This window comes from Micropterus salmoides, unplaced genomic scaffold, assembly GCF_014851395.1.
Source record: "Micropterus salmoides isolate LMB-PRFRI ecotype aquatic unplaced genomic scaffold, ASM1485139v1 Ms_hic_scaffold_22, whole genome shotgun sequence".
Lineage (NCBI taxonomy): Eukaryota > Metazoa > Chordata > Actinopteri > Centrarchiformes > Centrarchidae > Micropterus > Micropterus salmoides.
The window spans coordinates 2,161,599-2,189,076 of NW_024041373.1; the positions used below are offsets into that span (position 1 = coordinate 2,161,599).

Genomic DNA, 27,478 nt, shown 5'->3' on the forward strand with positions numbered 1-27,478 from the left:
GACAGGGCAAGAAACAAGCAGCCAAATATATAAACTTCCTTTTTTAACGGTGAAACAAAAGGTGAGCACTCCATAGAAACACTGGGTTTTTTTTTTGGTGTATACTGTAGGTCAAAGGTAAACCAGAATGTTTGTGTATGTATGTATATGTGTTTTTCATTATTCATTGCACAGAGGCTACAACGTCACGCAAAAGTCCTTGGAGAGAGCTCAGGGAGCCGCTGTGATTCAGCCAGGAACAGGCTATGATGGCAGGTTTTTTGCCCTGCCCTTGAGTGTGGCCTTTCAGAACAGGTATAGCACAGTTCCACTGCCCCCTCACCCAGCTCCGGTTTTGGGGCTCAGTCACGGCCCCGCTACCAGGCAGCATCACCAGCTGGGTCGCACGCCTAGGGCCTTAAAACCTCCTCCTCTCGGCAGTCTAAATCTCCTGGGCTAGTGGACTAGCACTTTTTGCTTTTAGACGTGGTCGGATGGTGTTTACCACAGATATTTATTTTAGCATTCACCTTTGTTTTCTCTTCCAAATAAGTCTGGCCGACCTGGGGATTTGTTTAAAATCTCTGTGGCTGCCTGACCGCTCTTGTTTGTTCCATCAGACTTCAATACGATATCGCTGTGTTCCCAAATTTCACCAATTCACTTGGGGAGTACAATGTTATTATTACTAAAAGGAAGTATTTCTTTCATATATGTAAGTTCACCCATTTATATAAACAATATAAACGTGTACCTCTGCATCAATCCTCTACACTGTGAGACCGTAAAACGTTCATACCATCGAATCATACAATTCCATTTCTATACAAAAACAGAAACAAAACAGAAATGTAACTGAGAGTGTGTCAAGTCCCTCCGTGGTCTCCACTGGAGCAGAGACGCATGAGAAGACCAAGATAACAGCAAATCCCTGAAGGAAGTGAGGAAGTGACTCCTCGCCAATCCCAGGGGTCAACGAGGTTACTACGGGGCTGCTGGGTCGTCGCCATGGTATCCTGTTATCAGGGGACAACAGGCCAATCACATTTAGTGATGTAAAGTGTAAACACCCTTACTAATTTCACAGGTTTTATTTACACATAGATAGTCAGTATATACATTGTGTGTGTGTGTGTGTATATATATATATATATATATATATATATATGGCAATGAAGTACAAGTGAAGGCTTACGTGTTCCCTACAGACCCTACAGAAACTCCTGGCCTTTAAAAATCCCAATAAATTAACTTAAATATACACAGTAGCCAAGTTTTAAACCAGCCATTTTCTCTTACAGTGCTTTCAGATTGCCGAAGTCTGACAGAAGTCTGTTCTGTCTCTACTGAGCCGATCAACCTGACAAATGTTTGGCAGGAACTGCGCATCAGGAGCCAGGTTTCTCTTCCCACTTTATTTCTTACAGACGTTATAGTAATTCTGAGAGTAAACATTATGCCTTAAGTACACAACGAACAGTTGATGTCTGCCATCCAGGGTTTCCAGGACCTTTTACTTACTTAAATGAGTATAGGAATTGACAACGTTCTCTTATGAGATGTACTTTATGCTGATATTTAGTAACAGTAATTGTTTATCAGTATGCACATTTCCAGCTGACAATGCTAATCTTACCTGGGGTGTGTTTCCTGTACAACGACGGAAGGTAGCATTGATCTATCTTGGCATGATGCATTGTTAAACTAACCAACATCTGAAGTACGTCCGTTTCCCAAAACTGTCGTACCTTGTTGGTGCCATGGTTTGAACCATGTTAGTTTGAAACAACATAGTTGGAACTATAATGTTTACAGATGTGCTTGGTGTGACTTTCACAGCCGGAAACTTACAAAAATCTCAAACTTTGATATTATTCGTAAATATGACCGATATTAAGTTACATTATTGTACAAAATTTTTATTTTGGCTTTTCATATTGTAGTCATGTAGGCTGCCAGTAATAACAAGAAAAACAATAATATTAATAAAATCAACAATATAATATAACCTAAATATTTTATTTAGCCTATAACTTTTTATAGAAATAGCAATATTTCTTCACTGAAGACAAAATGAAGAACTATTAGCAACTGCAAAACATTTATTAAAATAGGTCCAATCTGCAAAGCTTCTTTTGAACACTTTAACACTATTATGAATACCTGGACCGACTATGCCCATCAAGGCTTGAGAATAGCTCAGTGTGAGAGATGGGTGAGCTTGAAAGTGTAATCTGTTGCATAAACAGACATGGGTCTGAAACCCATGAGTTCTTTTAAAGTTCTTTACCATAAAGATATGCTGTCCCTTTGTTTGTAAGGAAGAGTAGAGAACACCCATCTTCTCCATAGCCTAGAAATGTACGCACTACACATGAAGGAAATATTAAAAGACTTGTCTTTCTCATGTTCTGCTTTCTCCTTTTACTTTCGGGTGACTCATGTAGTAAATTAAGTAATTGTGAACCGGTGGGTAATCTGTGAGAAATCACCTGCTGTTTGGAGATGGTCTACACTATTAGCCCCTAATCGATGCAACCCTACCGTGACCTGCCAAATTCAATACGAGTACAAACAACTACATTTTCAAAAAAATTCTTTTTACGAAATGATGTTTGTACTGCAAGATTATCGAACATTTCCTGCTTACTCACATTACAACCACCTCTTTACACTGCATTTTCACCATCTATGACGTAGTCACCATGCACTAAACTTCTAACCACAGGTCAGGAGCTGTAGTTCGAACTATACACTACTTAACAACAGTGGTTGCGAACGTTCGTCGGAACTGCAGTTTCAGGAAACACTGGCTTTGCTTAACGATGGTTCTTACCATGAAAGTTACCAACGTAGTTACCTCCGTAGTTTGAACTAGGGTTTTAGGAAACCCAACCACGGAAGTTGCTACCGTAGTTAGCCACGATGCTTTTGGGAAAACGCACCCCTGGTCAGTAAAGTACCAGGTAGTTGTTAAAACTTCACAAATAACGCACTGGATGCCGCATAATCTTTGTTCTTTAGTTTGAATGTGCTGAAAGTAACCAATTTAAGATTGAAAAACAGCTCTTTTGAATTTACAGTTTCTTGCTGTTAGCTATCCAACTACTTAGCATTTCTTATCAAATAATCAAGACAACAACCACGCTAACATGAAACTAGTAATTTTGTTTCTAGAAGACTGATTTTTACTTTTTTTTTTTTTTTACTACTACTATTATAGATTTAATTTATGTGTTAATTTGGCAAAACTAATTTATCCATCATAGTGGATAGTGCTTAAAAATGTCAATCAAAACATATTTAGCTATAATCACTGACAAAGTGTAAGTGCAAAAGCTAACCAATGACAATAATGTCCATAGGCTAACTCTACTTTCACCTATTAATTATACTGTGTGCTTATGCATGCCAGACATGGGCTACGGCTGCATTAGCAACGCTGGGGTAACAGATGAGCCATGCCTGAACCACCAGGTTCCAACCTGCCTTTGAATATTTTTAACACAGTACTGTTTTCAGTCCAAATGCCGGGTAACTGAGTCAAGTCAAGTCAATTTCATTTCTATAGCCCAAAATCACAATTCACAAAGAGATCTACAAGTGTCCTAGTTTGGTGTAGTTTGCATTAAAATAACTTTATAGAGAAGACATTATCTCTGTCCCAGTTCAATGGTCCTGGCAGAAGGAATACTGTTGGAATACTGTCACTTTAATGTCTTGTGAATAATGTGGGGAATACTGACCGGAAAGGCACAGATTGTATAATGTTATAAATGGGGGCCATATTGTGGGATTCCTCAGAGAAGCAGATGTGCTCCAGCTGACATACTCTGTAATCCCACCTCACTCTCTGATCCAGCAACACACAGAGACACACACACACTCCAACACACACATTCAGCGCACACTGTAGCTTTATCCTTTGATCATTGTGTGGCAGAAAAAATACATTACTGGCTGCAGAAGTCACTGCGAAAAGAAATACACGGAAACTCGCATTTCAACGTGCAAATAAGCCAACGGGGACTGAGATGCTCATATAACATCAAAGAGTGAAAACGACAGAGTCTGTTTCAAGTAACATTTCCAATTCAAGTCTATATTAACAACCACTGATCAAATAACCAGACTTTACACACACGCACACACACACACACACACAGCGGTGAAGGACAGATGATCACTGAGTTGATCCAGACCAACCCATCAAGCATCCAATCCCCACTAATTGGAGATGAGATGGGAGGCGTTAGTTCAGCGAAAGCTAACCTCTAACCACCTCAGTATGATTTTAGTTTCCAAGCTTGCAAAGGGATAAAAGCGTTCCACGATTTACAGGCTTAGAGGAATATAGAAGTAAAGACGTTGGCACTGCCAACGTTGAAAGTTTATTTCCATATGGTAATTTGCATAGGACGTTTATTTATTTATTTTCATTTTTAACAATAACCTCAATGTCAGTCAAAATAACTTGTGTGTGAGCTATGAAAACATTTGGCTAGCTCACTGTGCAGTAGTCTCTGTTGACAGCTGTTTAGCTTGCTGTAGCTCACCTATAGAGTAAGAAAAACACTTTAAATGAAATATAAAGTCATGTTTGTTTACACCAGCATTTAACAGCTAAACTCTGCCACAAATCTTTCATGACAAGTGCAACTTTAGTGAACTTGCACTGTTGACCAATTGCAATCGCTGCTTCATCCATAACCTTGCTCGTAAGATTATATAATGCTCCACAAGAGTCATGGTTTTTAGACAGGACAGAGAATCAATGATACAAATAGCTACGTCTCTTGAATAAGCTTTTATGTCTGGCTAGCGACCAATGAAGCAAACAGCCAGCTAGCATGGACAGCGGTTGTGACTGACTAGGGCTAGCACGCTCCTGGCTGGCTAGTGGTTAGCTCGCCTACCACAGAGATTTGCCAGCTAACACTGCAAGTGGTCACAAGCTTCCAGCAACGCCTGTTCCACAAGGATGTGCACATGAACCCCACTGTGCTACTTCCTGGTGTGACCGGAGCTTGACTCCCATCTCCACATATTCATCAAAGCGATGGAGATAAAAGTTGACTGAATATCATGTGTCCTAGGACCAAAGAACAGCAGACTCAAATGGCCGATAAGAATATTTCAGACACATTTGAAAGAATATGACTTATATTACGTAAGCTTGGCTTTGCTATAGGCAAATAGAACTGGTTACTGATTCACTATGTTGGTCAATCTAAGTGAATCCAGTCTGAATCCAGCCTGAGCCAGCAATTCCATAGAGGAAGCAACGACAACATCAGCTATAGTCTCTAATGACTCAATAAGATCTGGACATGGACACTGTCCATCTTTACAGCGGAAGCTATAAAGTTGGTGTCTGATAGATGACAGGCAGCAACTTGGCTTTTAGCGTGTTTGACAGGATATAAAGTCACTCAACAGTATACGGCTTGCTGAGACATACATATTTTCAGTAACACTAACAAAGGCATATTTCCTAAATTTAACTCAAAAAGTCTGAATGAGGTGCCTGTGCAATGTCATTCAACTCAGTGTACCATACAAATAATGCGTGATAATAGCGTGAGTTTATCTTTTATACTGTGTATAATTTCACAACAAAACATGAATGCTAGGCAAAGAAACAGCTCTTGATTGGAGGTTTAGGGCTACTGGGTTAAAGTGACGTTAAACTTGTGCAAAACAAATATTAAGACCCATTTTAAACTAATTTTAGGCCAGTTTAAAATTCCATATTGACTGGATGAAATTGAGTTGGTGCTTGAATAACAGCTGTTGCCACTCACCGGACGTCGTTTTGCTGCGGAGGTTTTTTCTGACCAACCAGGTTCACCGTTCTTGCTTGGATAGGCTTCTCTTCTCTGAAACACACGAAGTTAGGAAAATGCTGTTAGCACAAAACTCCACTGTTAACTTTCTATCTTTCGTTTGAGTTAACTTTGCTTTGTTTCTGTATTTAGTTTATTTACATATTTAAAAACTCCCTCCCAATTTTCAATGGCTTGCTAAGGGAAGTCAGGTTTTTTGGAGAGACTTTGCCTGTGATCATGCAAACCAGTATAACAGGCTGAACTGTTCTTCTTTTGTGTTCATAAAATAGATGAATATGAGCATCAGTCCAGATTGCAGACAGCCCTGGATTAATTTGTTATGCTGCATGGGCTTTCCTGTGAGTAGCCTACTGTAACTGCTAGCTTTCAAATGTGAATATTTGCCTTCGTATCCTCATAAAACCGTGTGTTTTAGGGTTGTTTAACCTAGTTAGTTCTGATTATGTTGTCACTCCTAATGGATTTCCTAATAACTTCTGTTTTCAAAGCATAGAATCTTGCATTTTTGGCTATCTCGGTACAGCTATTTTGTGTCACCCGACCAACACGAGTTCAAATGACATTGCACACACTAAGCAAACCAAAAAAGCAAATGCTCCAAATTCAGTCTAAACTGGTAAGAATGCTCATTAAGACTGTCATTGCAGTGTTGGAGATACCTTTAGGCAGCGATGACAGGCCTTACCCAGCAATGACATGTTTTCAATACGACCATTGACACATTCACAGCGTGATTCAAAACCATCTCATCCATAAACATGAACAGTGAGCTCTGATCAGTCTGATCACAGAGGAAACTCAAGAGAGAAATCCCCGCCAACACCCACGCTGTCTAAAACAGAAGACATGCCTTTTCATCGTCAATACTGTGGGTACCCCTCTCATTATGAGATACTTTTTGCACATCGGGAATAGTTAGATCTCTTTGTGCCTCATAGTTATAACCATCCTTTTCTGTACTGAATTTTTTTAAATAAGTAGGGATTGACGTTGATTTGGGTTACACATGTAAAGGATACTGTGGACGTACTAATGCTACATTTTTCATCTTTAAATTACGTTTAGGTTTGAGCTTACTGGAGTTTGGTGACTGGATGCAAGATTAAAGGACCATACCAGTGTGTTTGCAGTGGGTCAGTCATGAATACTCTACATGTTTGCTGACATTTTCAGACGTGTGCAACACATTTTGGTATCAATTAGCAAACTCTTCAAACTTGCTTGCTTGTGTAATCCATCATGCTGAACATCAAGAACGCATTCTTTTGACATCATGGCAGTGCAGCTGAAGTGCAGATTGATATGAAAAGTCTGCACTGTGTAACCCTATAATGATAACATTACTTAGACAAACATAACTAGACGTCACTGTGATGGATTACAGAATTCTAGCAACTTTTAAGAGCTTGCTCAAGAGATTTAAATTTTGTATTAAATATTGTATGAATGGTAGCCAGTGAATGTCTGAAATTGCACAGAAAAAGCGTTCAAATATCTACAATATTGTAGCGTAGTTTCCAAAATGTTTGGCTGAGATCCAATCTCAAATCTATATGATTTGTAGTTCCTGGATGATCCAATGTATTGCTATCAACATCAATAGTGTCCTCATTAAACTGATCCACATTAAACCAACCATTTTTGGCAATGTCATTATTCCATTGTAAAATACATTCACGACAGGCTGTCAATTCAATTTTTAGTGTAGAGCAATCCTTGGACTCATGTTACCTTACATAAAAATTACCCCAATCAGTTCCACAAGCATGTAATATAATTTAAGGAAAAAAACAGTGCTAGTGTTGGATAGTGGATCTGCAGATTCCCTGAATGAGGTATCGGAAACCGTATCAGGTGGGGATTACTGCATCCCCAGTGGTATGGTCTTTATTGTCATTTAAGGTTAGATTTTTTTTTTCCATAAGAAAAAGTCTGACTTTAAGTTGTTTTGCATGATTTTCTGAGATGTTTTTACAGCTCTCTGGAAACTACTATAACTGCTGAAATCTTACTTTTTCTAAATATCAGATAACAATATTGATATTATTGAATCAGTATTATGCATCATAGGTAGGCCAGCACAGCTAAAATATTTCAAATAGAGAGTACAACACATAAATTATGACAAAAATATAGATATAGTACAACGTGCTTATCCCGTCCATAAAAAAAGTGATGCAAGCATACGTCCAGACAGCACACACCTACGTAACATTTTTCATACAAATCTCATACTTACATTTTACATCTTCGATAAGTCTGTCACTTGTCTCTACCTTTGATGAGCACACTGACATATATATACTAGCTCTAAATGATCAATTTGAGCCGTGTTTAGTAAGGCTAATACTGACATGAAGGGATCGCAGTGCAATGCAAGAATTTACTTCCATGGTTTCGTCAGTTCAGTGCAGTAAAAAGGCCTTTCCTTCCTGCTAACCTGTCAATAAATTTGATGACTTGTGCTTGGTTGTATCAACAAAATGCACATACTTAAAGATACCCAAAGGTGAATTTGTATGTTTGGAATACAGTGAGGGAATGCTACTCATTGATTTGTTATTTGGCTGTAGGCAGGAGCTTACTGTTATATGTTCCTGTACTTTACATTTCCATTTATGTAACTGGAATTTAGGCGGCTAAAGAAGGTGCAGGAATGCAGCAAATGTTAACTATCATTTATAGTTTATCCGTCTTTCTTTCTGTAAATGAAATTCATTTTTATTAACCTCATAATTTATTTATTAACCAGTTAACCTGATGATAATTATTGACAGAGCATCATTATTTACCCACAGTGTATCTAACATTACATCAGTGTTGCTCTGCAGGGAGTTCTGCTGATGTGTACTGTGATCCTATTTGCTTTAAAAGCAAGAAGACTGAAAGTGAGTATATCTTAAAATGCTCATAAGAGTAGTGTGTTCACTCCTCTCTGCATTACAACCCACACTGCCCTACTGCTAGTACACTCACCATGCATGTATTAGTCAACCAGTGCAGCTTTTCAGTGCAGACCCAAGACACACACACACACACACACACACCGCTTTGCTATGGCAGTCTCTATCCAAACAGCGATGAGAGGAAACTGTGCTAATGCCAATATAGTTTAAGACATGTATGCGCTGACAGCCTGCTTTATTTGCAGTATGACATGACTGAATCCACGGCTTCCAATACAATACTGAAAATGATGCATAGCCACTTAGAGCCGGAGATATATATTGGACATTTCCTTCTTTAGATGCAATGAATCGATCGTCGTTCCCGTGCTGGGCTATCAGTCCGCACAGAGGGCTTAAAATAGAACAGGAGACGTAAAGCTTGAGGAGCGCCTCGCTTAGGTGGGTCGGTCTATCTTTTCATCTGCCCATCTATGCATGCAGCTCCATGCAGACCAGGCAGAAAACATGACAAAGGCATCGTTTCAACTTGATGCATTTTCCGGTCCTGGAGGAAAGCGGGTGGATGTGGGTTCTGCACCGATCGCAGTGGCAAATAAATCTGGAGACTTTTCTCCATGCATGTATGGTAGTGGTAAAGAGGAGGAGGAGGCGGACTCACACAGTGAATGTAAGACACTCTTGATTCAAAATGACATGGCACAGGCACCTTCCCCCCCCCCCCCCCCCCCGTTATAGGCCTACTGGTTCTATAACAGCCTGTGTGATGTCTGTTGCAAGAGCACTGGCCTACATACAGTGCATACGGCTGGGAAAGGCTCAACCGCACCCCAGAGCTGAGAACAGCAGCTGTTGAGATGGATGCTGCACAGATAAAAGCCAACAGGGAGGGTTTTACTCTTACTACTCTCAATGCCAGGCTTCAGTGAGACTTCTGCAATTTCCTGCTGCATCCATAAATAAAATACTTCAGAGGAAGTCCAAATATTTGCCACTTGACTAAGGCATTGGTGTTAATGATGATGTTAGGGAGACAAGTGCAGATGAGAAAAGAGTTCTTATTTCTCATATGAGGGGAGTGTGGCGCTGCTGATGAAGGGGCACGCCGCTTCATCCTCCCACCATCCTCTTCTTTCTCCCTCCTGAGCAAGTTCCACCTGACCCACCAGCTCCACACTCGCTGAGCCTTCTCACAGGAGCAGTGAGAGACTGCAAACTGGACGTGCACTTGGTCCACACTGGCCCATGCATGCTTTCTCTTCCACACAGCTGTGGGCCTGTGAGTGAGTGAGTTCTGTGTGGTGGTACCTGTATGATGTAGACACACACACACACACACACACACACACACACACACACACATAGACATGCATGCATGGACAGATAGAGTGGAGTGATGCTGAAACATTCACATCCAACATTTCATCCATAAGAGAGAACAGAGGTGGATGGACTTCAGAACGGAAATAGCCCAAGCCCAGTCTCTCTCACACACGCACACGCACAGGCACACAAACACACACACACACACACTCCCTCACTCTCTCTCTCTATCTTTCTCCTCTCTATCTCTTACTTTAACATGGCCTCCTCCTTCGCCTCCTCCTCCCGTTGCCGAGCCAGCACAGCCATGATGATCTTCCTCTCATCCTCCGTCAGATGGCTCAGGTCCGGCTCCGGGATGGTCGGGGCCACGGGTGGGCGCGGGCCGCCCCGAGGGCCCACCGAGGCGAACATCTTCCCCACCACCACCACCTTCCCTCCCTCCTCCTCCCCCTCCTCCTCCTCCTCCTCTTCCTCCTCCTCGCCTCGGTCGGGATCACGGATGGGAAACCCGCTGGCGGAGCCCACGGATCACGACATGGCCCACAGAAAAAGCGGCGGTTGGAGCGACTGATGCGGAGTTCCCATGGCGGTGGCGGGGGGCACCCAGGGCGGCGGCGGCGGCAGCAGCAGCAGCAGCGGTGTCGGTGCTAGCTCCGGTAGTAGTAGCAGCGGTGACGGTGGTGGTGGTAGCGCTTCGGTTCCCGGTTGCCGTTATCAGCCTCTCCTTCACCCTCTTGCTGCTCCGCTGTCTTCTCCCCCCACCCCCCTCCCACCGCCCGCCCGCCCTCCTCTCCCCACCGCCACCTCCGTTTTACGGGGAGCCCATATCTCCGGCGGTCGGTCGGGTCGGTGACACACGGGAGGGGGATCTCGTTTCCTTCCTTCAGGCCAGGCAGAGAGGGGGGTCCCCTGAAGGCGGCTCTCTGCTCGGTCCGGTGGGCTGGCTATGTGACGAGGCGGCGACTTCTTGTTTTCCAGCGCCGCCGCTGATGCTGATGCTGCTGTCAGGGAGACGGAACCGTCAATGGGACCGCAGCCCCTCAAGCGCGTTCACTTCTCTTGCTGCGGGAGCGCGCAGCCCTCATTTGAGAATGGGGGCTCCACTCACCGTTAAGATGCGCGCTCACGTCAGCCGATAACACACATAAGAAATAAAGGGTTCCTCAAGGGTGCATTGTGGGTTTAGTATGACCATAACAACTCACGTTATTGGAATAATATAACATAGGCCTAGAAATTTAGTCCTGAAAATGACAGCTTTATATCCCGGATAAGGTGAACCAGCCCCGCCTAAAATGTAGCCTATGGGTGAACTAATGGATTATAATATAGGCCTAGCCTATAAAAGTGGTTTAATTGATTATTTGCATTTCTTGCAAGCGGCAAAACGCATGGAAAATCTGCGAACTGTAGAATCAACATGTAGCCTAGACTACATTACCCCTTATAATTTGTAGCCTTCCTTTTCAATTCAAGCGAAACTACAAGGACTCAACTAAAATCTGGGATAAGTCAATAGCGTATAGGCAATACATTATATTATAAGTTGTTAATGGATGGATGGATTGGTTTTGTGAATTTTCCGGGATTCACTTTTGGAATTTTGGTTTAAGGATAATGAATGTAATAAGGGGATTTTAATTGGTTTTCTTTAGAAAGTGCTTCTAAGATGTAAGCATCTCAACTGACCAAATAACACAAAAACTATAACTGTAGTTTCAGCTTGATTTAAAAAAAAATATAGTAAGACTAAGACGAAAACGGAAGGCATATTATGGTACTTTCGATAACTTTTAAAGTTCTGAATACTTATTACATTTTTTAAAGAACCATTTACAAAATTAAACATAAGTACTGCCATTTGATGTATTGTACAAGAGTTAGCTTAAAGCTCAATTTCATCTGCAATACATTGTCAGACCCATATACAAGGACATGGGGTAGGCTACATGTAATGTTCGTGGACTGAAGTTCTTCTGCTGCTGCTGCTTTAAGGCAACTTGTCTTTGCAAGAACAAGCAAAGACAAAAAAAAGTCTGGAGTCTTTATCACGTAGCCCCAACAATTTCAGTTTTTCAAGGAGCAATAGAGAAAAAGTGGAACAAATAGTAGAACATCTTCATCATCAGAAAAAGTCAATGCAGTAAACCAGAGTATAAAACGACAAGACAAATATACATTTATGAAAAAGCTTCATTCAAAAATATTGCAGAAAAAGGAAATAGGCCTTTCTATAGTGTATGATGAGGGTCAAGATATAGGCTATTTGTTGTAAGAAATTATGAATGCAAGTCTGAAGAAGCATTTTATAGTACTGTATGAAACCCTTCACAGTATGAGTGTGCGCTCTCCTCCTCCCCTCTCCCACCAATCATTGCGTGTTAGAATGACGTGCATACCCCTTTTTTTCTCCTTCATCCCACCGCCCCTTCCTCTTCCTCCACTCTTCCTTCTGTCCTTCCAGCAGTTCCCAGCTTCACACACACACACACACACACACACACACACACACACACACACACACACCCTCTTCATGCTGGAAAACAATCTGAAGGGAGCCTGAGGTTTGCATGTTTGGCTATAGGGTGACATTTACAATATGTCAGTTTTCAACATTTTAATTAGGCTGTGTGGTCTAGAGAGGGGTTCCCAAACATTACTTTTCAGATATGTGAGGATATGCCATAGCTGAGAAGGCTGGACACAAACTGTATAAAACACAGTGATTTACTGTGTCACATTAACCTAAATTTAGAAATAAATGTACTTTATTTAGTAAAAACCCATATCTGAACTAAGAGTCATCTTGATTTGTTTTTTAAATGTACTACTTTTTATGCAACTAATAGGATCCTGTACCATCCTGAACCCTCAAGTCACCCTACAGATCCTTACACACTGTGTTGTAAACTAGTAGAGTCCAGGTCAGATAGTATCACTGTAAGTTCACTGCGGATGTAAAATCTGCTCCTATACCTCGATTTGTATTTCAGCACCATGGTCAGCTCAAGTCTGGAGCTAGTAGCATGTTGGTAGAACAGGAATCATCATCATCACATGCCCAAACAAGCTATTTCCTGAACACTACTGCCAACCCCAACATGCGGGCATGCAACAAGGCACTCTTGCCCGACTTTCTCAACAGCTCTGACTCACCTTAAAGGAGGTTCCAATTTAGGGCAGCAATGTTCGGAGAAAAAGCTAAACAGTTTCCACATCTAACTACAACCGCCTCACTTCAATAAGTTAATTTCTTTCAGATAACTCACTTCTCAAGAAGGCATAGAACATTTCCCTCCCCCAACACAATACAGATAGTTCAGTCAAGCTGTTACCTGCAGTCACATATGACCAGACTTGATTTGTTGCTTGCATGTAAAGTAAAATATTTTCTTCCACCATGTTTTAGGCTATTCGTATTGGATTGCCATTGGTTTGCACCAAGCAATCCAAAATAAAAATGGTACTGGGCAATGTTGCTGTCAGTGGTAATGAGTAAAGATTACTACCGTAATCCCCTTCCCCCATCACTCCGCCACCTGCCCCGCACCACCACTATCCGTTCAAAACATAGTTGGACTTGCCACCAGCAGATTACCCAGCAACATTGCTCAAAAAGTTGCTCCGTGGATCATCAGCTTGAGCCCAAGGTTGGATTAAGAATGGAGTAAGAAAGCACACCAGACCTGGCCCTACTACTACTAGGCTACTACTAAAATAATACTGCTACTTTTACTAGGCCTAATAATAATAATAATAATAATAATAATAATAGTTTTCACTTGCTAACCTGCATTGGTCAAAACTGAAGTCACATTGTCAAAACTCTTCACACAGTCAGCGAAACAGAAGTGGATGTGGAGCAAACTGAATCATTTTTCATTGCTTTCACACAAAATGCATTCAATGACCACTTTCTCCAAAATCCATGAACTCTTTTCCCATTACAACTTCACCACCTGCAAAACACTATATATCTGCAGCACATTTTTCAGATGCTAACACACTGTGTCCAAAACTGTTAAAAACACATTCAGAACAGATTGACTGCAAACATCCTGCATTTCTGCAGTAGCTGGACAGATACTGTATATATAGAAAATCTTAGCAGAACATTTACGTACACTATGTTTACGAATATGCGCACAGATAAGTGTGTAGTGTTTTGAATGTGGTTTTACTGTAAAACTGCAAGCTGAGTGTAAAGCAAGAAATGTGCTTGTATTTTAGCAAAATTGGTTCAGGGGGCTGGTACATCAATTACAGACTGGTCAGTGTGTCTCACGTACCAGTTTTACTGTGTGAACAACGTAAATTGGAGCACTGAAATTTCAGGAACTTCTTTTCACAAGTAAATTACGGAATGCAGTAAGAGTACAGGTGCTGGTCATATAATTAGAATATCATCAAAAAGTTGATTTATTTCAGTAATTCCATTCAAAAAGATAAACTTGTATAATGTATACATTCATTCCACACAGACTTATATATTTCAAGTGTTCATTCCTTTTAATTTTGATGATTATAACTGACAACTAATGAAATACCCAAAACCTCAGAAAATTAGAATATTGTGAAAAGGTTTAATATTGAAGACACCTGGTGCCACACTCTAATCAGCTAATTAACTCAAAACACCTGCAAAGGCCTTTAAATGGTCTCTCAGTCTAGTTATGTAGGCTACACAATCATGGGGAAGACTGCTGACTTGACAGCTGTCCAAAAGACGACCATTGACACCTTGCACAAGGAGGGCAAGACACAAAAGGTCATTGCTAAAGAGGCTGGCTGTTCAGAGAGCTCTGTGTCCAAGCACAGTCAATAGAGAGGCCAAGGGAAGGAAAAGATGTAGAAAAAAGTGTACAAGCAATAGGGATAACTGCACCTTGGAGAGGATTGTGAAACAAAAGCCATTCAACAATGTGGGGGAGATTCACAAAGAGTGGACTGCAGCTGGAGTCAGTGCTTCAAGAACCACCACGCACAGACATATGCAAGACATGGGTTTCAGCTGTCGCATTCCTCGTGTCAAGCCACTCTTGAACAAGACACAGCGTCAGAAGCGTCTCGTCTGGGCTAAAGACAAAAAGGACTGGACTGCTGCTGAGTGGTCCAAAGTTATGTTCTCTGATGAAAGTAAATTTTGCATTTCCCAGAGTCTGGAGGAAGAGAGCAGAGTCACAGAATCCACGTTGCTTGAAGTCCAGTGTAAAGTATCCACAGTCAGTGATGGTTTGGGGTGCCATGTCATCTGCTGGTGTTGGCCCACTGGGTTTTCTGAGGTCCAAGGTTTTTTATTGAGTGCTGTACATGCTCATACTTTTCATGTTCATACTTTTCAGTTGGCCAACATTTCTAAAAATCCTTTTTTTGTATTGGTCTTAAGTAATATTCGAATTTTCGGAGATACTGAATTTGATTTCACAATTAAATGAAATAAACATTTGAAATATATCAGTCTGTGTGTAATTAATGAATATAATATCCAAGTTTCACTTTTTGAATGGAATTACTGAAATAAATAAACTTTTTGATGATATTCTAATTATATGACCAGCACCTGTAAATGTCTGCAAGTTAACACGGTGAGCGTTTGTGTAATCTCGTGAGACTTTGTGCAATTCAAACATGGCAGCGCGCAGCTAAACAAACATTTCATTAAACAAACAATCAGCCAATTTTAAGCGAATTAACAAATAATATCAGTCAATCGCACTGGATGACCTCGAGGACGAGTGTTTGGAGGACCTTGAAGTTTACATTGAGCAGTGTTTTCATCGAGTGGTCATGGGGAAATCAAAGAGAAACCGCATTGAAGACTCACCTGGAGCACCGCCTGGAGCAGTCTCCTCACAAGGTGCAGATTTCACAGAGATCCTGGATTCAATAGACAAGAAATTGTCTAGCTTTGATGCCCGATTATCTCTGGTGGAAGTACTTCACAAAGAGTTTCAGGCTCTGCGGGAATCCCTGGAGTTCAGCCAGAAACAGGTGGTTGAGCTCGCGGCGGAAAACAATGACGCGGCTCTCGGCAGACAATAAAAACATTAGAGAAGCGATCATCGATCTCCAGGCTCGTAGTATGCGGGATAATCTGGTCATTTCGGGTATCCCGGAGCAGGCGGATGAAGCCCCAGAGGAGACCGTTAAAAGCTTCATCCAAAATCAACTGAAGCTCCCGGCCGAGACCGTGAAGAACATCAGCTTCCACCGGGTGCACCGCCTGGGAGGACGGCGACAGGAGAACCAGAGGCCCAGGCCCATCGTCGCAAAGTTTGAACATTTCAAGCAAAAGGAACTGGTTAAAGGCCGCGGCAGGGAGCTGAGAGGGACAAACTTCAGCGTTAATGACCAGTTTCCCCGGGAGATCCTGGACCGACGCCGAGTCCTGTTCCCGATAAGAAAGAAGCTTATTGGAGAAGTCATCACGGTGGATAAACTTAGCGTTGATGGCCAGCTGTACCGCGACCGAGACTAAGAACCAAATCCAGCAACAGGTGAACTGTATCACTATGCGATCATTTTTTCCCCCTCTCAGTTAATTACTCCGTGACATATGGCAGGTTAATAGTTAAATAATAAATAAAATATAATAATAAAATACAGTGCACGACTCAACAGCCTATACTGTGGTTATTTGGCTGTCTGATAATGTTTTGTGTATTTTCCTCTGATTTTGTTTCACTGTCTCTTTCTTTTGTTAATGTTGCTCTTCCTCCGCCGTTTACACGTCGGTCAGCTGCGCAATTTTCATACTGTTTAATTCACAAACAGTCGGGCACACCGCTAGCACACACACGCAGGCGCATACAACATGAACACATAGACACACACATACAGGCGCATACAACACGCACACTGTACACACTAGCCTACACCACATCCCTTAGTTGAATGATGACCACACTTAAACTCACCTCTTGGAATGTACTCGGAGTTGGTTCAAGGGAAAAGAGATTACAATTTTTTTTTTAATTTAATAAATTAATTTTTAAAAAGCAGACATTGTCCTACTACAGGAGACTCATTTACCCAAGACAGCAGATAAACTAACCTCACCACAGTTTCCTCACTCGTACTCAGCCTGTTATAACTCAAAACAAAGGGGTGTCGCCATTATGATAAATAGAAAAACACACTTCAATCATAATACCACTAATATTGATCAGAGGGTCGATTCATTATTGTTAACATTTTGATTCAAAATACTCCTTTATGCATTATTAACATCTATGGCCCAAATGTTGACAACCCCTCCTTTTTTCATGCTTTCTTCAACTCACTCTCTGCTCACGCAGACACAGCTCTTATATTAGGAGGGGACTTCAACATGGTATGTAATCCAGCAGTTGACAGGCTCAGTACGGCAGGTGGTCACCGTATTTGGAAATCAACAGACATCCTTAAACAATACATGAGCGATTTTGGTCTTTGCAATGTTTGGCGTTCTCACCACCCCACTCTTAGAGAATATACCTTCTTTTCACCAGTCCACCACTCATATTCTCGCCTTGACTATTTTTTGGTTAGCAGCTCAATTATGACAGACATTTCCAACACTTAGATTCACCCTATCACTATCAGTGATCATGCACCAGTTTCTATCACTCTTACTAAAAAAAGGGTCACATGGCCAACTAGAAATTGGAGATTTAATGCATCATTGCTTAAAGACCTAGATTTTATAAGTTATTTCAAAAAGGAGTGGGCAATATATATGGAAACTAATGACCTGCCAGGAACCTCACCATGTCTTTGGGAGGCAGCAAAAGCAGTCATGAGAGGTAAAATAATCTCCTATTCATCATACAAAAAAAGAAAGAGAGATCTTGTGAATTAGAGCTAGAACAAAAAAATAAAAACTACCCTTGCTACCTCCCCACAGGAACACATGCTGAATGATCTGAGAAAATCAAAACTTGAATTAAATTAAATTATTAATAAAAGACCCAATTTCAGTTACAAAGACTACGCTTGGAGAACTTTGGCAATAAATCCGGCAATTGTTAGCCAGCCAATTGAAATTGAATAAAGAAAAATAACTATTTCCTCCTTAAAGGACTCAGCTGGGAATCTGACTTATAACCCAGAAGAAATCAACAACGCATTCAGAGATTATTATAAAAACTTATATAAATCTCAAATTGATCCATCTAGCTCTAACATCGATGCATTTCTGAACAATATAGATTTGCCAAGGTTAGATGATGAACAGATCAGGGCTCTGGATTCACCTGTTTCAATGGCTGAACTCCAGGAAGCTCTCTTACATATGCCGAATAATAAAGCCCCTGGGCCAGATGGTTTTCCCGCTGAACTCTATAAGGAATTCTGGGAAATACTTGTGCCCACATTCTATAGGATGGTTATGCAAATTAGGAGTACTTGCATGTTGCCTCCAACAATGAACTCTGCTAATATCAGCCTGCTCCTTAAACCAGACAAAGACCCCACACTCCTGTCCAGTTATCGCCCAATATCACTTATTAACGCAGATCTTAAAATCATCTTCAAAACCCTAGCAAGAAGGCTAGAGAAGGTCACTCCTGGTATAATACACTCTGACCAAACAGGATTTATTAAGAGCAGGCACTCCACCAACAATACACGCAGGCTACTTAACGTAATAGTCTATGCCACTATTCATAACCTGGAAACTACAGTTGTTTCTTTAGATGCAGAGAAAGCATTTGACAGAGTAAATTGGAAATTTCTGTTCGCTACTTTATATAAATTTGGATTTGGAAACTCTTTCATAGATTGGATTAAAATCTTATACAGTTCCCCAAGAGCTTCTGTCAAAACAAATGATCATACTTCTCCATGCTTTAGTCTCCAGAGGGGTACCAGGCAGGGTTGCCCACTCTCTCCCTCGCTATTTGCTATTTTTATAGAAACGCTAGCAGCTGCTATCAGACAAAATAATAATATTAAAGGAATTCAAACAGAAAATATACACCACAAGATAAGGCTTTATGCAGATGATGTATTACTTTTCCTCCTATATTCACAAACTTCTCTTTCTGAGGCAATCACACTTAAAGATAAATTCTCATCCATCTCAGACTACTCCATTAACTGGAGTAAATCCTTTTACCTGTAAAGTGTGATTTCCAGAGTATTTCTACCACACCGCTAAAGTCTGGGAATATTAAATATCTGGGTGTCAATATTTCCTCCAGGCTGTCAGAACTGACATGGCTAAACTACACGCCTTTACTTAAGTCAATAGAGGATGACCTTGTACGATGGACATCATTACCTATATCACTCATGGGAAGAGTCTCCACCATAAAATGATGGTCCTACCTAAAATCAATTACCTGTTTTCAATGTTACCCACCAAACCCTCTGGTTTAAATCACTGGACTCAAACATCTCAAAATTTTTGTGGAAAAATAAACCCCACGATAGGGCTGGGCGATATATCGATATAAAAAATATATCGATATATTTTTTTATGTGATATGGAATTAGACCATACCACATATATCGATATAGTTCAAATTTGCGCTGTGATCCTTGCTCCAAGCAAGCAACTGACCTGGCGCTCTCTACACTGCTCCCCGCGCCCCCGCCCCTCCTCTTTCATGCACAGAGGGGGGAGGGGCAGGAACATACACTCTTTAACAAACATGAAACTGCGCGCTGCAGAAGCCCCAGCCGCAAGCCATCGACAACCCGAAAAAGCTCCAGCCCCGAAACAAAGCTCACTGCAAACTTCATTTTCCCGCAGTGTGCCTTATGAAAAGAAAAGTGACAAGTGGTGTACTATAACTAAAGCGGTGTCCTATCACATTGCTAAAGACATGGCCCCTGTTGCAACTGTGGAACAAGTCGGATTCAAAAAGTTACTGAAAACGATGGACCCGAGATATGAGCTTCCCAGTCGCAACTACTTTGCACGAGAAGCACTGCCACAAATGTACACTGACGTCAGGCAGAGCCTTGCTGACCGGCTCGCTAACATGACTCATTTTGCGTTGACCAGCGATATGTGGTCAAGCAGGACGTGTGAGCCTTACATGAGCGTGACAGTTCACTTCATTCAAGACTGGGAGATGAAAACAGCGTGTCTTCAAACAAGTTACTTCCCCCAGGATCACACCGGTGAGCATATAGCTGAGGCCCTGCAGGACGCAATTGCAAGCTGGAAACTCCAAGAAAAGCATCTGGTTGCTATAACAACCGACAACGGGAGCAACATCGTCAAAGCGGTTGAGCTGAACGAATGGCTGAGGATGCAGTGCTTCGGTCACAGACTACACTTGGCTATTGGTGAGTGCAGTGTTGTATGGAGTAGTCAGATATTTTACTTTAAACAAAAATATATTAAAATGTTAGTTTTTCCTTATTTTAAAAGGTAAAGGTGAAGTAATTATGACTTGAAAATGCTGGTTAGCCTGGTGATATCATCAATGTAACATATTTAGCTATTTTTTTTTCTCTGGATTGAAAGAGCAGACTGCAACTAGAAACTAATGTTGATACGTAGGCCTAAACATTGTGGAGTTTTTAGTGGAGTAGAAATAAGAAGTAGCATTAAAAAATAGCATAAATACTAAGAACAACAACAACAAGAACGAAACATGAGTAAATGTACATACAGTATAGTCATCATTTATAAATTATACAAAAATAATACATACAAATCACTTACAGGATTAAAATTCAGGAAATAAATGAATATAATATTTGATATTTATGATTAGGACAGGTGTTAATAAAAAAAATAAACTATGAAACGAGACAATAATATTAATGTAGAATATTTCTAAAGCTTAAAGTGAAATTTCAAATTTCTCGCATAAGCACATATGTTTAATATTTTTTTTATGATTTTGACAGGACATGGCATGAATGACAAGCGCATCACCCGGGCCATTTTCATACAGCTGGAAGAAAAGGAGACATCTTGCTGAAGTCCAGATTCAGCTGGGTCTGCCAAGTCACCAACTCATAACCGAGTCTGCCACACGCTGGGGATCGAGGCAGCAGATGATAGAGTCCTGGAGCAGGAAGGAGCACTGGCCAAAGTCCTGTCTAATGACAAAAAGACCAGGCACCTTGTCCCTACCTGGCAGGACTTAGAGGTCCTAGAAGCAGTCCAAAAGAACGAAAGTCTCCTGGCATGTGAAGAGGGTGATAGCGAGCTTTCTAAAGCGATCAAGACCAGCATTGTTGAATACCTCAACAGCAAGTATTCTGACCCTGCCACTACTGACCTATTGGAGATGGCTTCATTTGTGGATCCACGGTTCAGGGCCACCTACATCCCAAGTGAAAAAGTCGATGCATTGAAGCACAGAGCTGTCCTGGAGGTGGAGACGCTACTGGCTGATCAACCGCCTTACCTACGTGTGCCCACTGTGCCTGAGCCTGCAGATGGAGAAGCAGCAGTAGCACCAAAAGCTAAGACACTGGCAAGCTTCTTCAAGCAGCGCACAGCCACCACCACTGCACCAACCAAGAGGGGGGGCTATTGAAAATGAACTGTCAAGTTACTTGCAGTCAGCAAGTGTGGAGAGTGACACTGATCCCCTCAAGTGGTGGAAGGATCATGAAGTTGTCTTTCCAGCTCTGAGCCACCTAGCAAAAAAGTATCTCTTGGTACCAGCTACCAGTTCACCCTCTGAACGTGTTTTCAGCTGCAGTGGTAATATCGTGACCTGCCACAGAGCATCTCTGAAGCCGGATGCCATTGACAGGCTGGTGTTTCTCGCACAAAATCTTTAAAGGAGGAGGACACGCTTGTCTGTCTTCTAATGTCTACCTCAAGACAGCATTACTGTTTATCAAAGTAAAAAAAAGAGGGTGAAAATGTTTATTGAGTTGATAGTCTGTTTCTTGTGCAAATGGTTGAGACTGTTCAGATAAGAAATTGAGTTAATTAAAAGGAAAAGGAAAAAGAAAAGGAAAAATCTCAAGTTGATATTTAAAAGAAATGTTCTTAAACTGTCATATTTTTATTCTTTTGTAATGTTCGTTATTCACATCTGTGGATTTGTTAGAAAGGAGACGAAAATCTGTAATTTGATTTTAATAAGCCATTTATAGTTGTCTAACTAAAAACATGTTGATATTGTACTTTTCTTATATAAATGTTTATTTCAGAAAAAAATGGCCTATTTCATTTTATAGGCTATTTTTATTTAAGATATTTTTTATTTAAATGTGCACCTTATGGAGCTTTGATTTCAAAAAGGTACTCCTGTTGTTATACAGTATTTATGTTTAAATTTTATTTTTATTTAAACAGCTGAGCTTTTATTTATGAACCAGGTGAAGAAACCTGTTTATAATTTAATCATTTGATTTTGCAACTGTACTTCCTTGGCAGCTTGGTGGGAACTTCTCAAAATATCTGGGTCTTCACCTATCCCATGCAGATTTACCCCAATCTGGAATAATCCTGACATCCTGCAAAATAAGAAAACACTAAATTCCCCATTGTGGTATGACAAAGGGATAAGACATCTAGAGCATGTAATGCAAGGCAGTAACTTTATTCCATTCCAGGATCTAGTGGCACAATATGGAATTAGCCATAATAGATTTCTGGAATTTCAACAGTTTAAATCCATAATTCAGGCTAGATTTAAGGATAAAAATAATGGACTTAGATTTACCTCCAATGATAACAGACTTTCTTAAACTCTCGCCTCCAAAAGTGTTATCAAAAGTAAACAGATAGTTCAATCTCTCTTCCATTCTTAAAGTGGGAGACAGATCTATCCATTAGTCCAGACCAAAACTTTTGGATGCAGATATGTTTAAATAATTCAATTTTATTTATATAGCGCCAAATCACAACAACAGTTATCTCACAGCGCTTTTCATGAAAGAGCAGGTCTAGACCGTACTCTATGATGCTATTTACAGAAGCCCAACAGTTCCCACCAAGAGCAAGCACTAGGCGACAGAGGCAAGGAAAAACTTCCTTTTAAGAGGCAGAAACCTCGAGCAGAACCATGGCTCAGGGTGGGCGGCCATCTGCCTCGACCGGTTGGGGTGAAGGAGAGAGAGGGAGAGAGGGAGAGGGCAGGAGATACCTTTAGAATGACTACAAATCCCAATCTACAACTTATACAGTATAAAACTCTCCATAGAACACATTATACTGGACAAAGGATGTTCAGAATGGGTCTTATGCAGTCAAACATCTGCCGGAACTGCTCAGGTAACATATCTGATAGTTACATGCATGCTATGTGGCAATGTACACCTGTTCAAAAGTTCTGTCAGAAGATATGTGAAGACCTATCGATATGGCTAAGTTACCCTGCCCCAGTTTCCCCATTACTCTGTGTGCTGGGGGACCTAAGTGACATTAGTATGAGGTTGACACATCATACATGCTTCTCACTGCCTTATGCATCGCCAAGAAAACTATCCTCATGAACTGGAAGGCCAAAAAGAATATAAGTATCACCCAATATCAGAATCACCTTATAGATTACATTAGCATGGAGAAAATGTCTGCTATAAAAAAACAATTTGACACAATTCCAATCTCTCTGGTTCTGCTTGTGGTGGGTTTCGGTCCAGTGGTGAACGTGCGGTGTGGGTCACGGTGTAGCCGTGGGTGGGGTCTGTGGTCTCCCTGGCAGCGGGGGGGATGGGGGCGGTTTGCGCCGGCTGGCATCTCTCCTGTGCAGCGCATTACTTGGCTGTTGTGTGCCGCTAGTTAGATTGGTAGCGGGGTAGTGTTGGTTGGCTCACCTGTAGGTCATTATTGGCTTGCGTGCTTGTCGGGGGTTGGGGGCATCAGGTGCAGGCTTGGACTGGGCTGGTGAGGCTCTGTCCTGTGTGCATGCTGTGCATCCTGATAATTGCATTTCGGTTCTCTGAGGGGTCTGGCGACTGGTTGTTGGAGGGGTTGATGGGGTGGGTTGGGGGTGCGGGCTGGTCGGGGGGTATCTCCTCTGGAGTTTAGTGCCTGGACTGGATGCTTGGTGGTTGTGCGGGATCCTGTGTGGGGAGGGATTGTGCTTTGGTGTGTGTCGATGGTTGCTTTGCGGTCGCGTCGCGGCCCTCTGGATTGTGGTCGTGTTGAGTCCTAAGGGCTGGGTGCATCTGCTGACTCCCTAGGGCTGAGGGGCTGTTGCTGCTGTCGCGGGGTGATTGCTGTCTCTTTTCTTTGGGGACGGTGGGGGTGTGTGTGTGGGGTGCTTCGCTGCTAGGGAGGGAAGGGCACGGGGGTGGGGGTCTTCTGGCCTGACCTGGCCTGAGTGACATTGCCTCCTGGGTGTGGGCGGACCTTCGGGTCTGGGCCGTTCTGTCCTTGGGCGTTGGGTCCTTGCTGCTCCGGACCTGCTCCCTTGTAGGGGGGGGGGGGGGGGGTTGTGCCAGCTCCGATGGCCTGGTGGTGCTCTGAGTGCTCCTGATTGTGAGGGAACGGTGAGGTGGGGGGGTGGCAGAGGGGCTGCCGGAGGGGCCCCGGCGAGGACGGGGGATTGTTGGACTTTGGGTTGGGGCTGCACTGACCTGCCTCTGGGGTGTGTGGGGGTCTGGGGCTCGGGGCCTTGGAGCCTCTGCGCGCTGGGGGGGCTGGGCCCCCCTGGACCCGTCCTGGGGATCGGCGGGGTTGTCGCTGATTATGGGGTGCTGCCGGTGCTAGAGGGGCTCTTGCTATAAGCCCTGGGCTGGAGGGACCTGGCGGCCTTCTGCTTAGGGGGGTGGGGGACGGGACTGAATGAATGATGGGGCCAATCAGGAATCTGGTCCCACTGAGGCCTGCCTTTGACCTCCTTCACCTTTCCCCCTTTGGTCATGTCTCACAACATACACCCTTAGGACTCTGGGGGTTGGGCAGGCTGCAGGGCGTTTGGTGGGTGGGGCTGCTTTATTGCGGCCTCGCCCTTCTTCCTCCCCCACTGGCCACCCCTCAATTTTAATTACACATTAGACACAGAGGGCTTGGGGGTGAGAGGGGCACGATGGGAGGCTCCACTACCTGACAGTTGTGGGGTGCCTGTGTCACAACTACCCTCCAATTTTAACTGCACCTTAGTTACCACACACCTTATCTTTACTCCACCATACAACACTTCACAATCCATGACATGCATCCAACACAAAACAATACATTTACAGAGGCAGGCAGAGGGGTTGATGGAGTGGGGAAAATTCTCATTGGCCTTGTGTCCTGCCCCTGGAGCCCCGGGCGTCGGGGTGCTGTGGGGTTGGTGACGGCCTTGCCTGATCTGGGGTGGGCTGGGGGGGGTCGGGGCTCCCCTGGCGTGGGGGCCCGCCCTTGACCTAGGGATCTGGGGACTCTTGCTCATTTCTGGGCGGGTGGTGTGTCCCTGTGGGGCTCCCGCTGCTTCCCCCTGCCAGCTCTCTCACAGCGGGGGCATTCAGGAGTCTCTGGGGCGCATGGCCGTGTTGTTGGGGTAGGTTTTGGTGCTCCTCCTTGGGGGTGCTTGACTGGGGGACTGGATCTGGATGAGATCGGCCTTGGGGGCTGCTGGCACTTCCTGCACTCTGGGGAGGGATGCCTCTGGCTGGTTCTCCCACGTTATCGCTCCCTGGTGGCAGGGAGCTTCCCGGCATGGCTTTCTGCTGTTCTTCCTTGGGGCGGGGTACAGCTTCCCCCGGGACATGCGGTCTGGGGTCCTTTGCGCTTTGGGGGGTCGCAGGGTGCCCTGGCTTCTGGGGGTGGGGGTCTCTGCACGGGTTGATCCGGTTGCGGTTTGGAGGGCTGCAGTGGGATTGTGGGGCAATTGTCGATGCATCTTGATGCATTGTGCTTTTTCCCTGGGCAGGGTCTCTGAATGGCTGCTGGGCGTTTAGTTTGTGCATTGGAGTCCGGGGAAGGCATTTCCTCGTTGGCTTGGAGGGACCAGTTTGCGTCCCTGTTTTGCTTCGTTGGCCTCGGATCCATGCTTCCCCATTTTTCTATCGGCCAGTTGTTGGACCCCTCTGGATACTGAGGTATATAGTTAGTTTTCTGGATGTGCAGTGTGGGTGCAGGGCAGGGCTGTGCTCCGGTTTGCTTGTTAATTTTGCCTCGTTGCTGGTTTGGCTGGTGTTTCACGGTGGCCGGGGGCGTGCTGGGCATTAGGGATGTCGGCTGGCGGCCTTAGTTTTTTCCGGCAGTTGGGGGGACGGCGGACTTTTATTGGTGGGTACACGGTGACCTGTGCGGCACGTTTGCGGCCGGGCTGGGACTTGCTGCTGGTGTTTCTCTCCGCTGGCTTTCGCTGTCGTGTTGTTCCGCTTGCTCGCCGTGCTCGCGCAGTGTGCACGTTGGGCTCGTCACTTGTGCATTGGTGTTGATGATTCTGTGGCATTTGGGCATTTTGGTTGTTCGCTGCGCGGCGGTGGGGTGCTGGGTGTGGGGGGGGGGCACTGGTCTATGTTGTGTGCACACTGCGGTCAGTCCGGGCGCTGCGCTTCCGCAGGTTACGCTTCTTGCGTTCTGTCGGCATTACGTTGTCAACTGGCATTTGGGTTGGGGTCTTCCGCGTTTGCATCACGGTGCATCTGGGAGTCTTTGTTTTTTTGATTGATTTTTTTTTTTTTTTTTTCCTTTCTCCCTCCCCTATTGGCTACTGGGGTTTTTGCCTGCCTGTTGCTGGGGTAAGTGTGGCACAGTTGTGGCGTCCCACTCTCACTAACAACTACATTCTCTAATAGGCGCACACACGTACACACCCACATGCATACAGTCTCATACATAGACAAACAAATTTAGGTTGTCCCTGGTAGAATTATTCTTGATGCTTTTCTTTCAGTTACTTAATTAAATGAATTGTTATTATTCCAGCTCTCGTGGCTGTGCTGTGTTGCTTATTTAGTGTGCTGGACTGTTTTTCATTTTTCTCTTAGTTGTCTTACTATGTCAGCTGTTTATTGCTTTTTTATAAAATGGTATAGATATTTATAGTAGTGTTAATGATAATAATTGTAATGTTAATGATTATAACAACAATTATAATAAGACTAGTAACAATAGTCGTTGCAGCAGAGGGCGCCGAGCAGGAACACGGGGGCAGCAGGTGACCCGCAGCCACAGATCCAGAGCCAGAAAACCTGCAGGAAGTGATAGGAGGAGAGGCGAGAGGGACGAGAAAGCACAAGACTACCGGAAAGGGGAGAAGTTGTGTTAGTAACATGCAATAATGGGATGAGGTTGCATACAGAGGGAGAGAGTCCGACAGAATTTCAGTTTGCAACCACGATGAGAATATAAGCAGATCATATTTCAAAGCACCTTGGCTCCTGTAAACATGCCGTTTAAAGCGACTTGAGTGTTCTGCAGGAAGCTTCAGGAGACGATCCACATGAGAGCCACAGAGGAGTTCTGCATGTCCTGCATCTTCCATTGTACTAAGCAGACCAACAAGTGCTTGTACACGGAGGCCAAAGTTATCAAGAGAAATCTGGGAAAGAAGGGCCCTCAAGCTTGTAAAC

At 43.2% G+C, this 27,478-nt stretch overlaps 1 protein-coding gene across 8 annotated transcripts in view; it reads right to left on the reverse strand.

Annotated features, from left to right (window-relative positions):
* The window catches only part of LOC119917560 (regulating synaptic membrane exocytosis protein 1-like), a 98,862-nt gene extending 88,380 nt beyond the window's left edge, over nt 1-10,482 (reverse strand). For all 8 annotated transcript variants that reach the window (XM_038737936.1, XM_038737938.1, XM_038737937.1 and 5 more), the window contains exons 1-2: nt 10,311-10,482; nt 5,784-5,858 (exon numbers count right to left, since the gene is read on the reverse strand). In XM_038737936.1, coding sequence (XP_038593864.1) covers nt 5,784-5,858; nt 10,311-10,471 — 236 coding nt within the window. In that variant the 5' untranslated portion in view covers nt 10,472-10,482. The remainder of the gene's footprint in view (nt 1-5,783; nt 5,859-10,310) is intronic.
* Nucleotides 10,483-27,478: the final 16,996 nt, after the last annotated feature.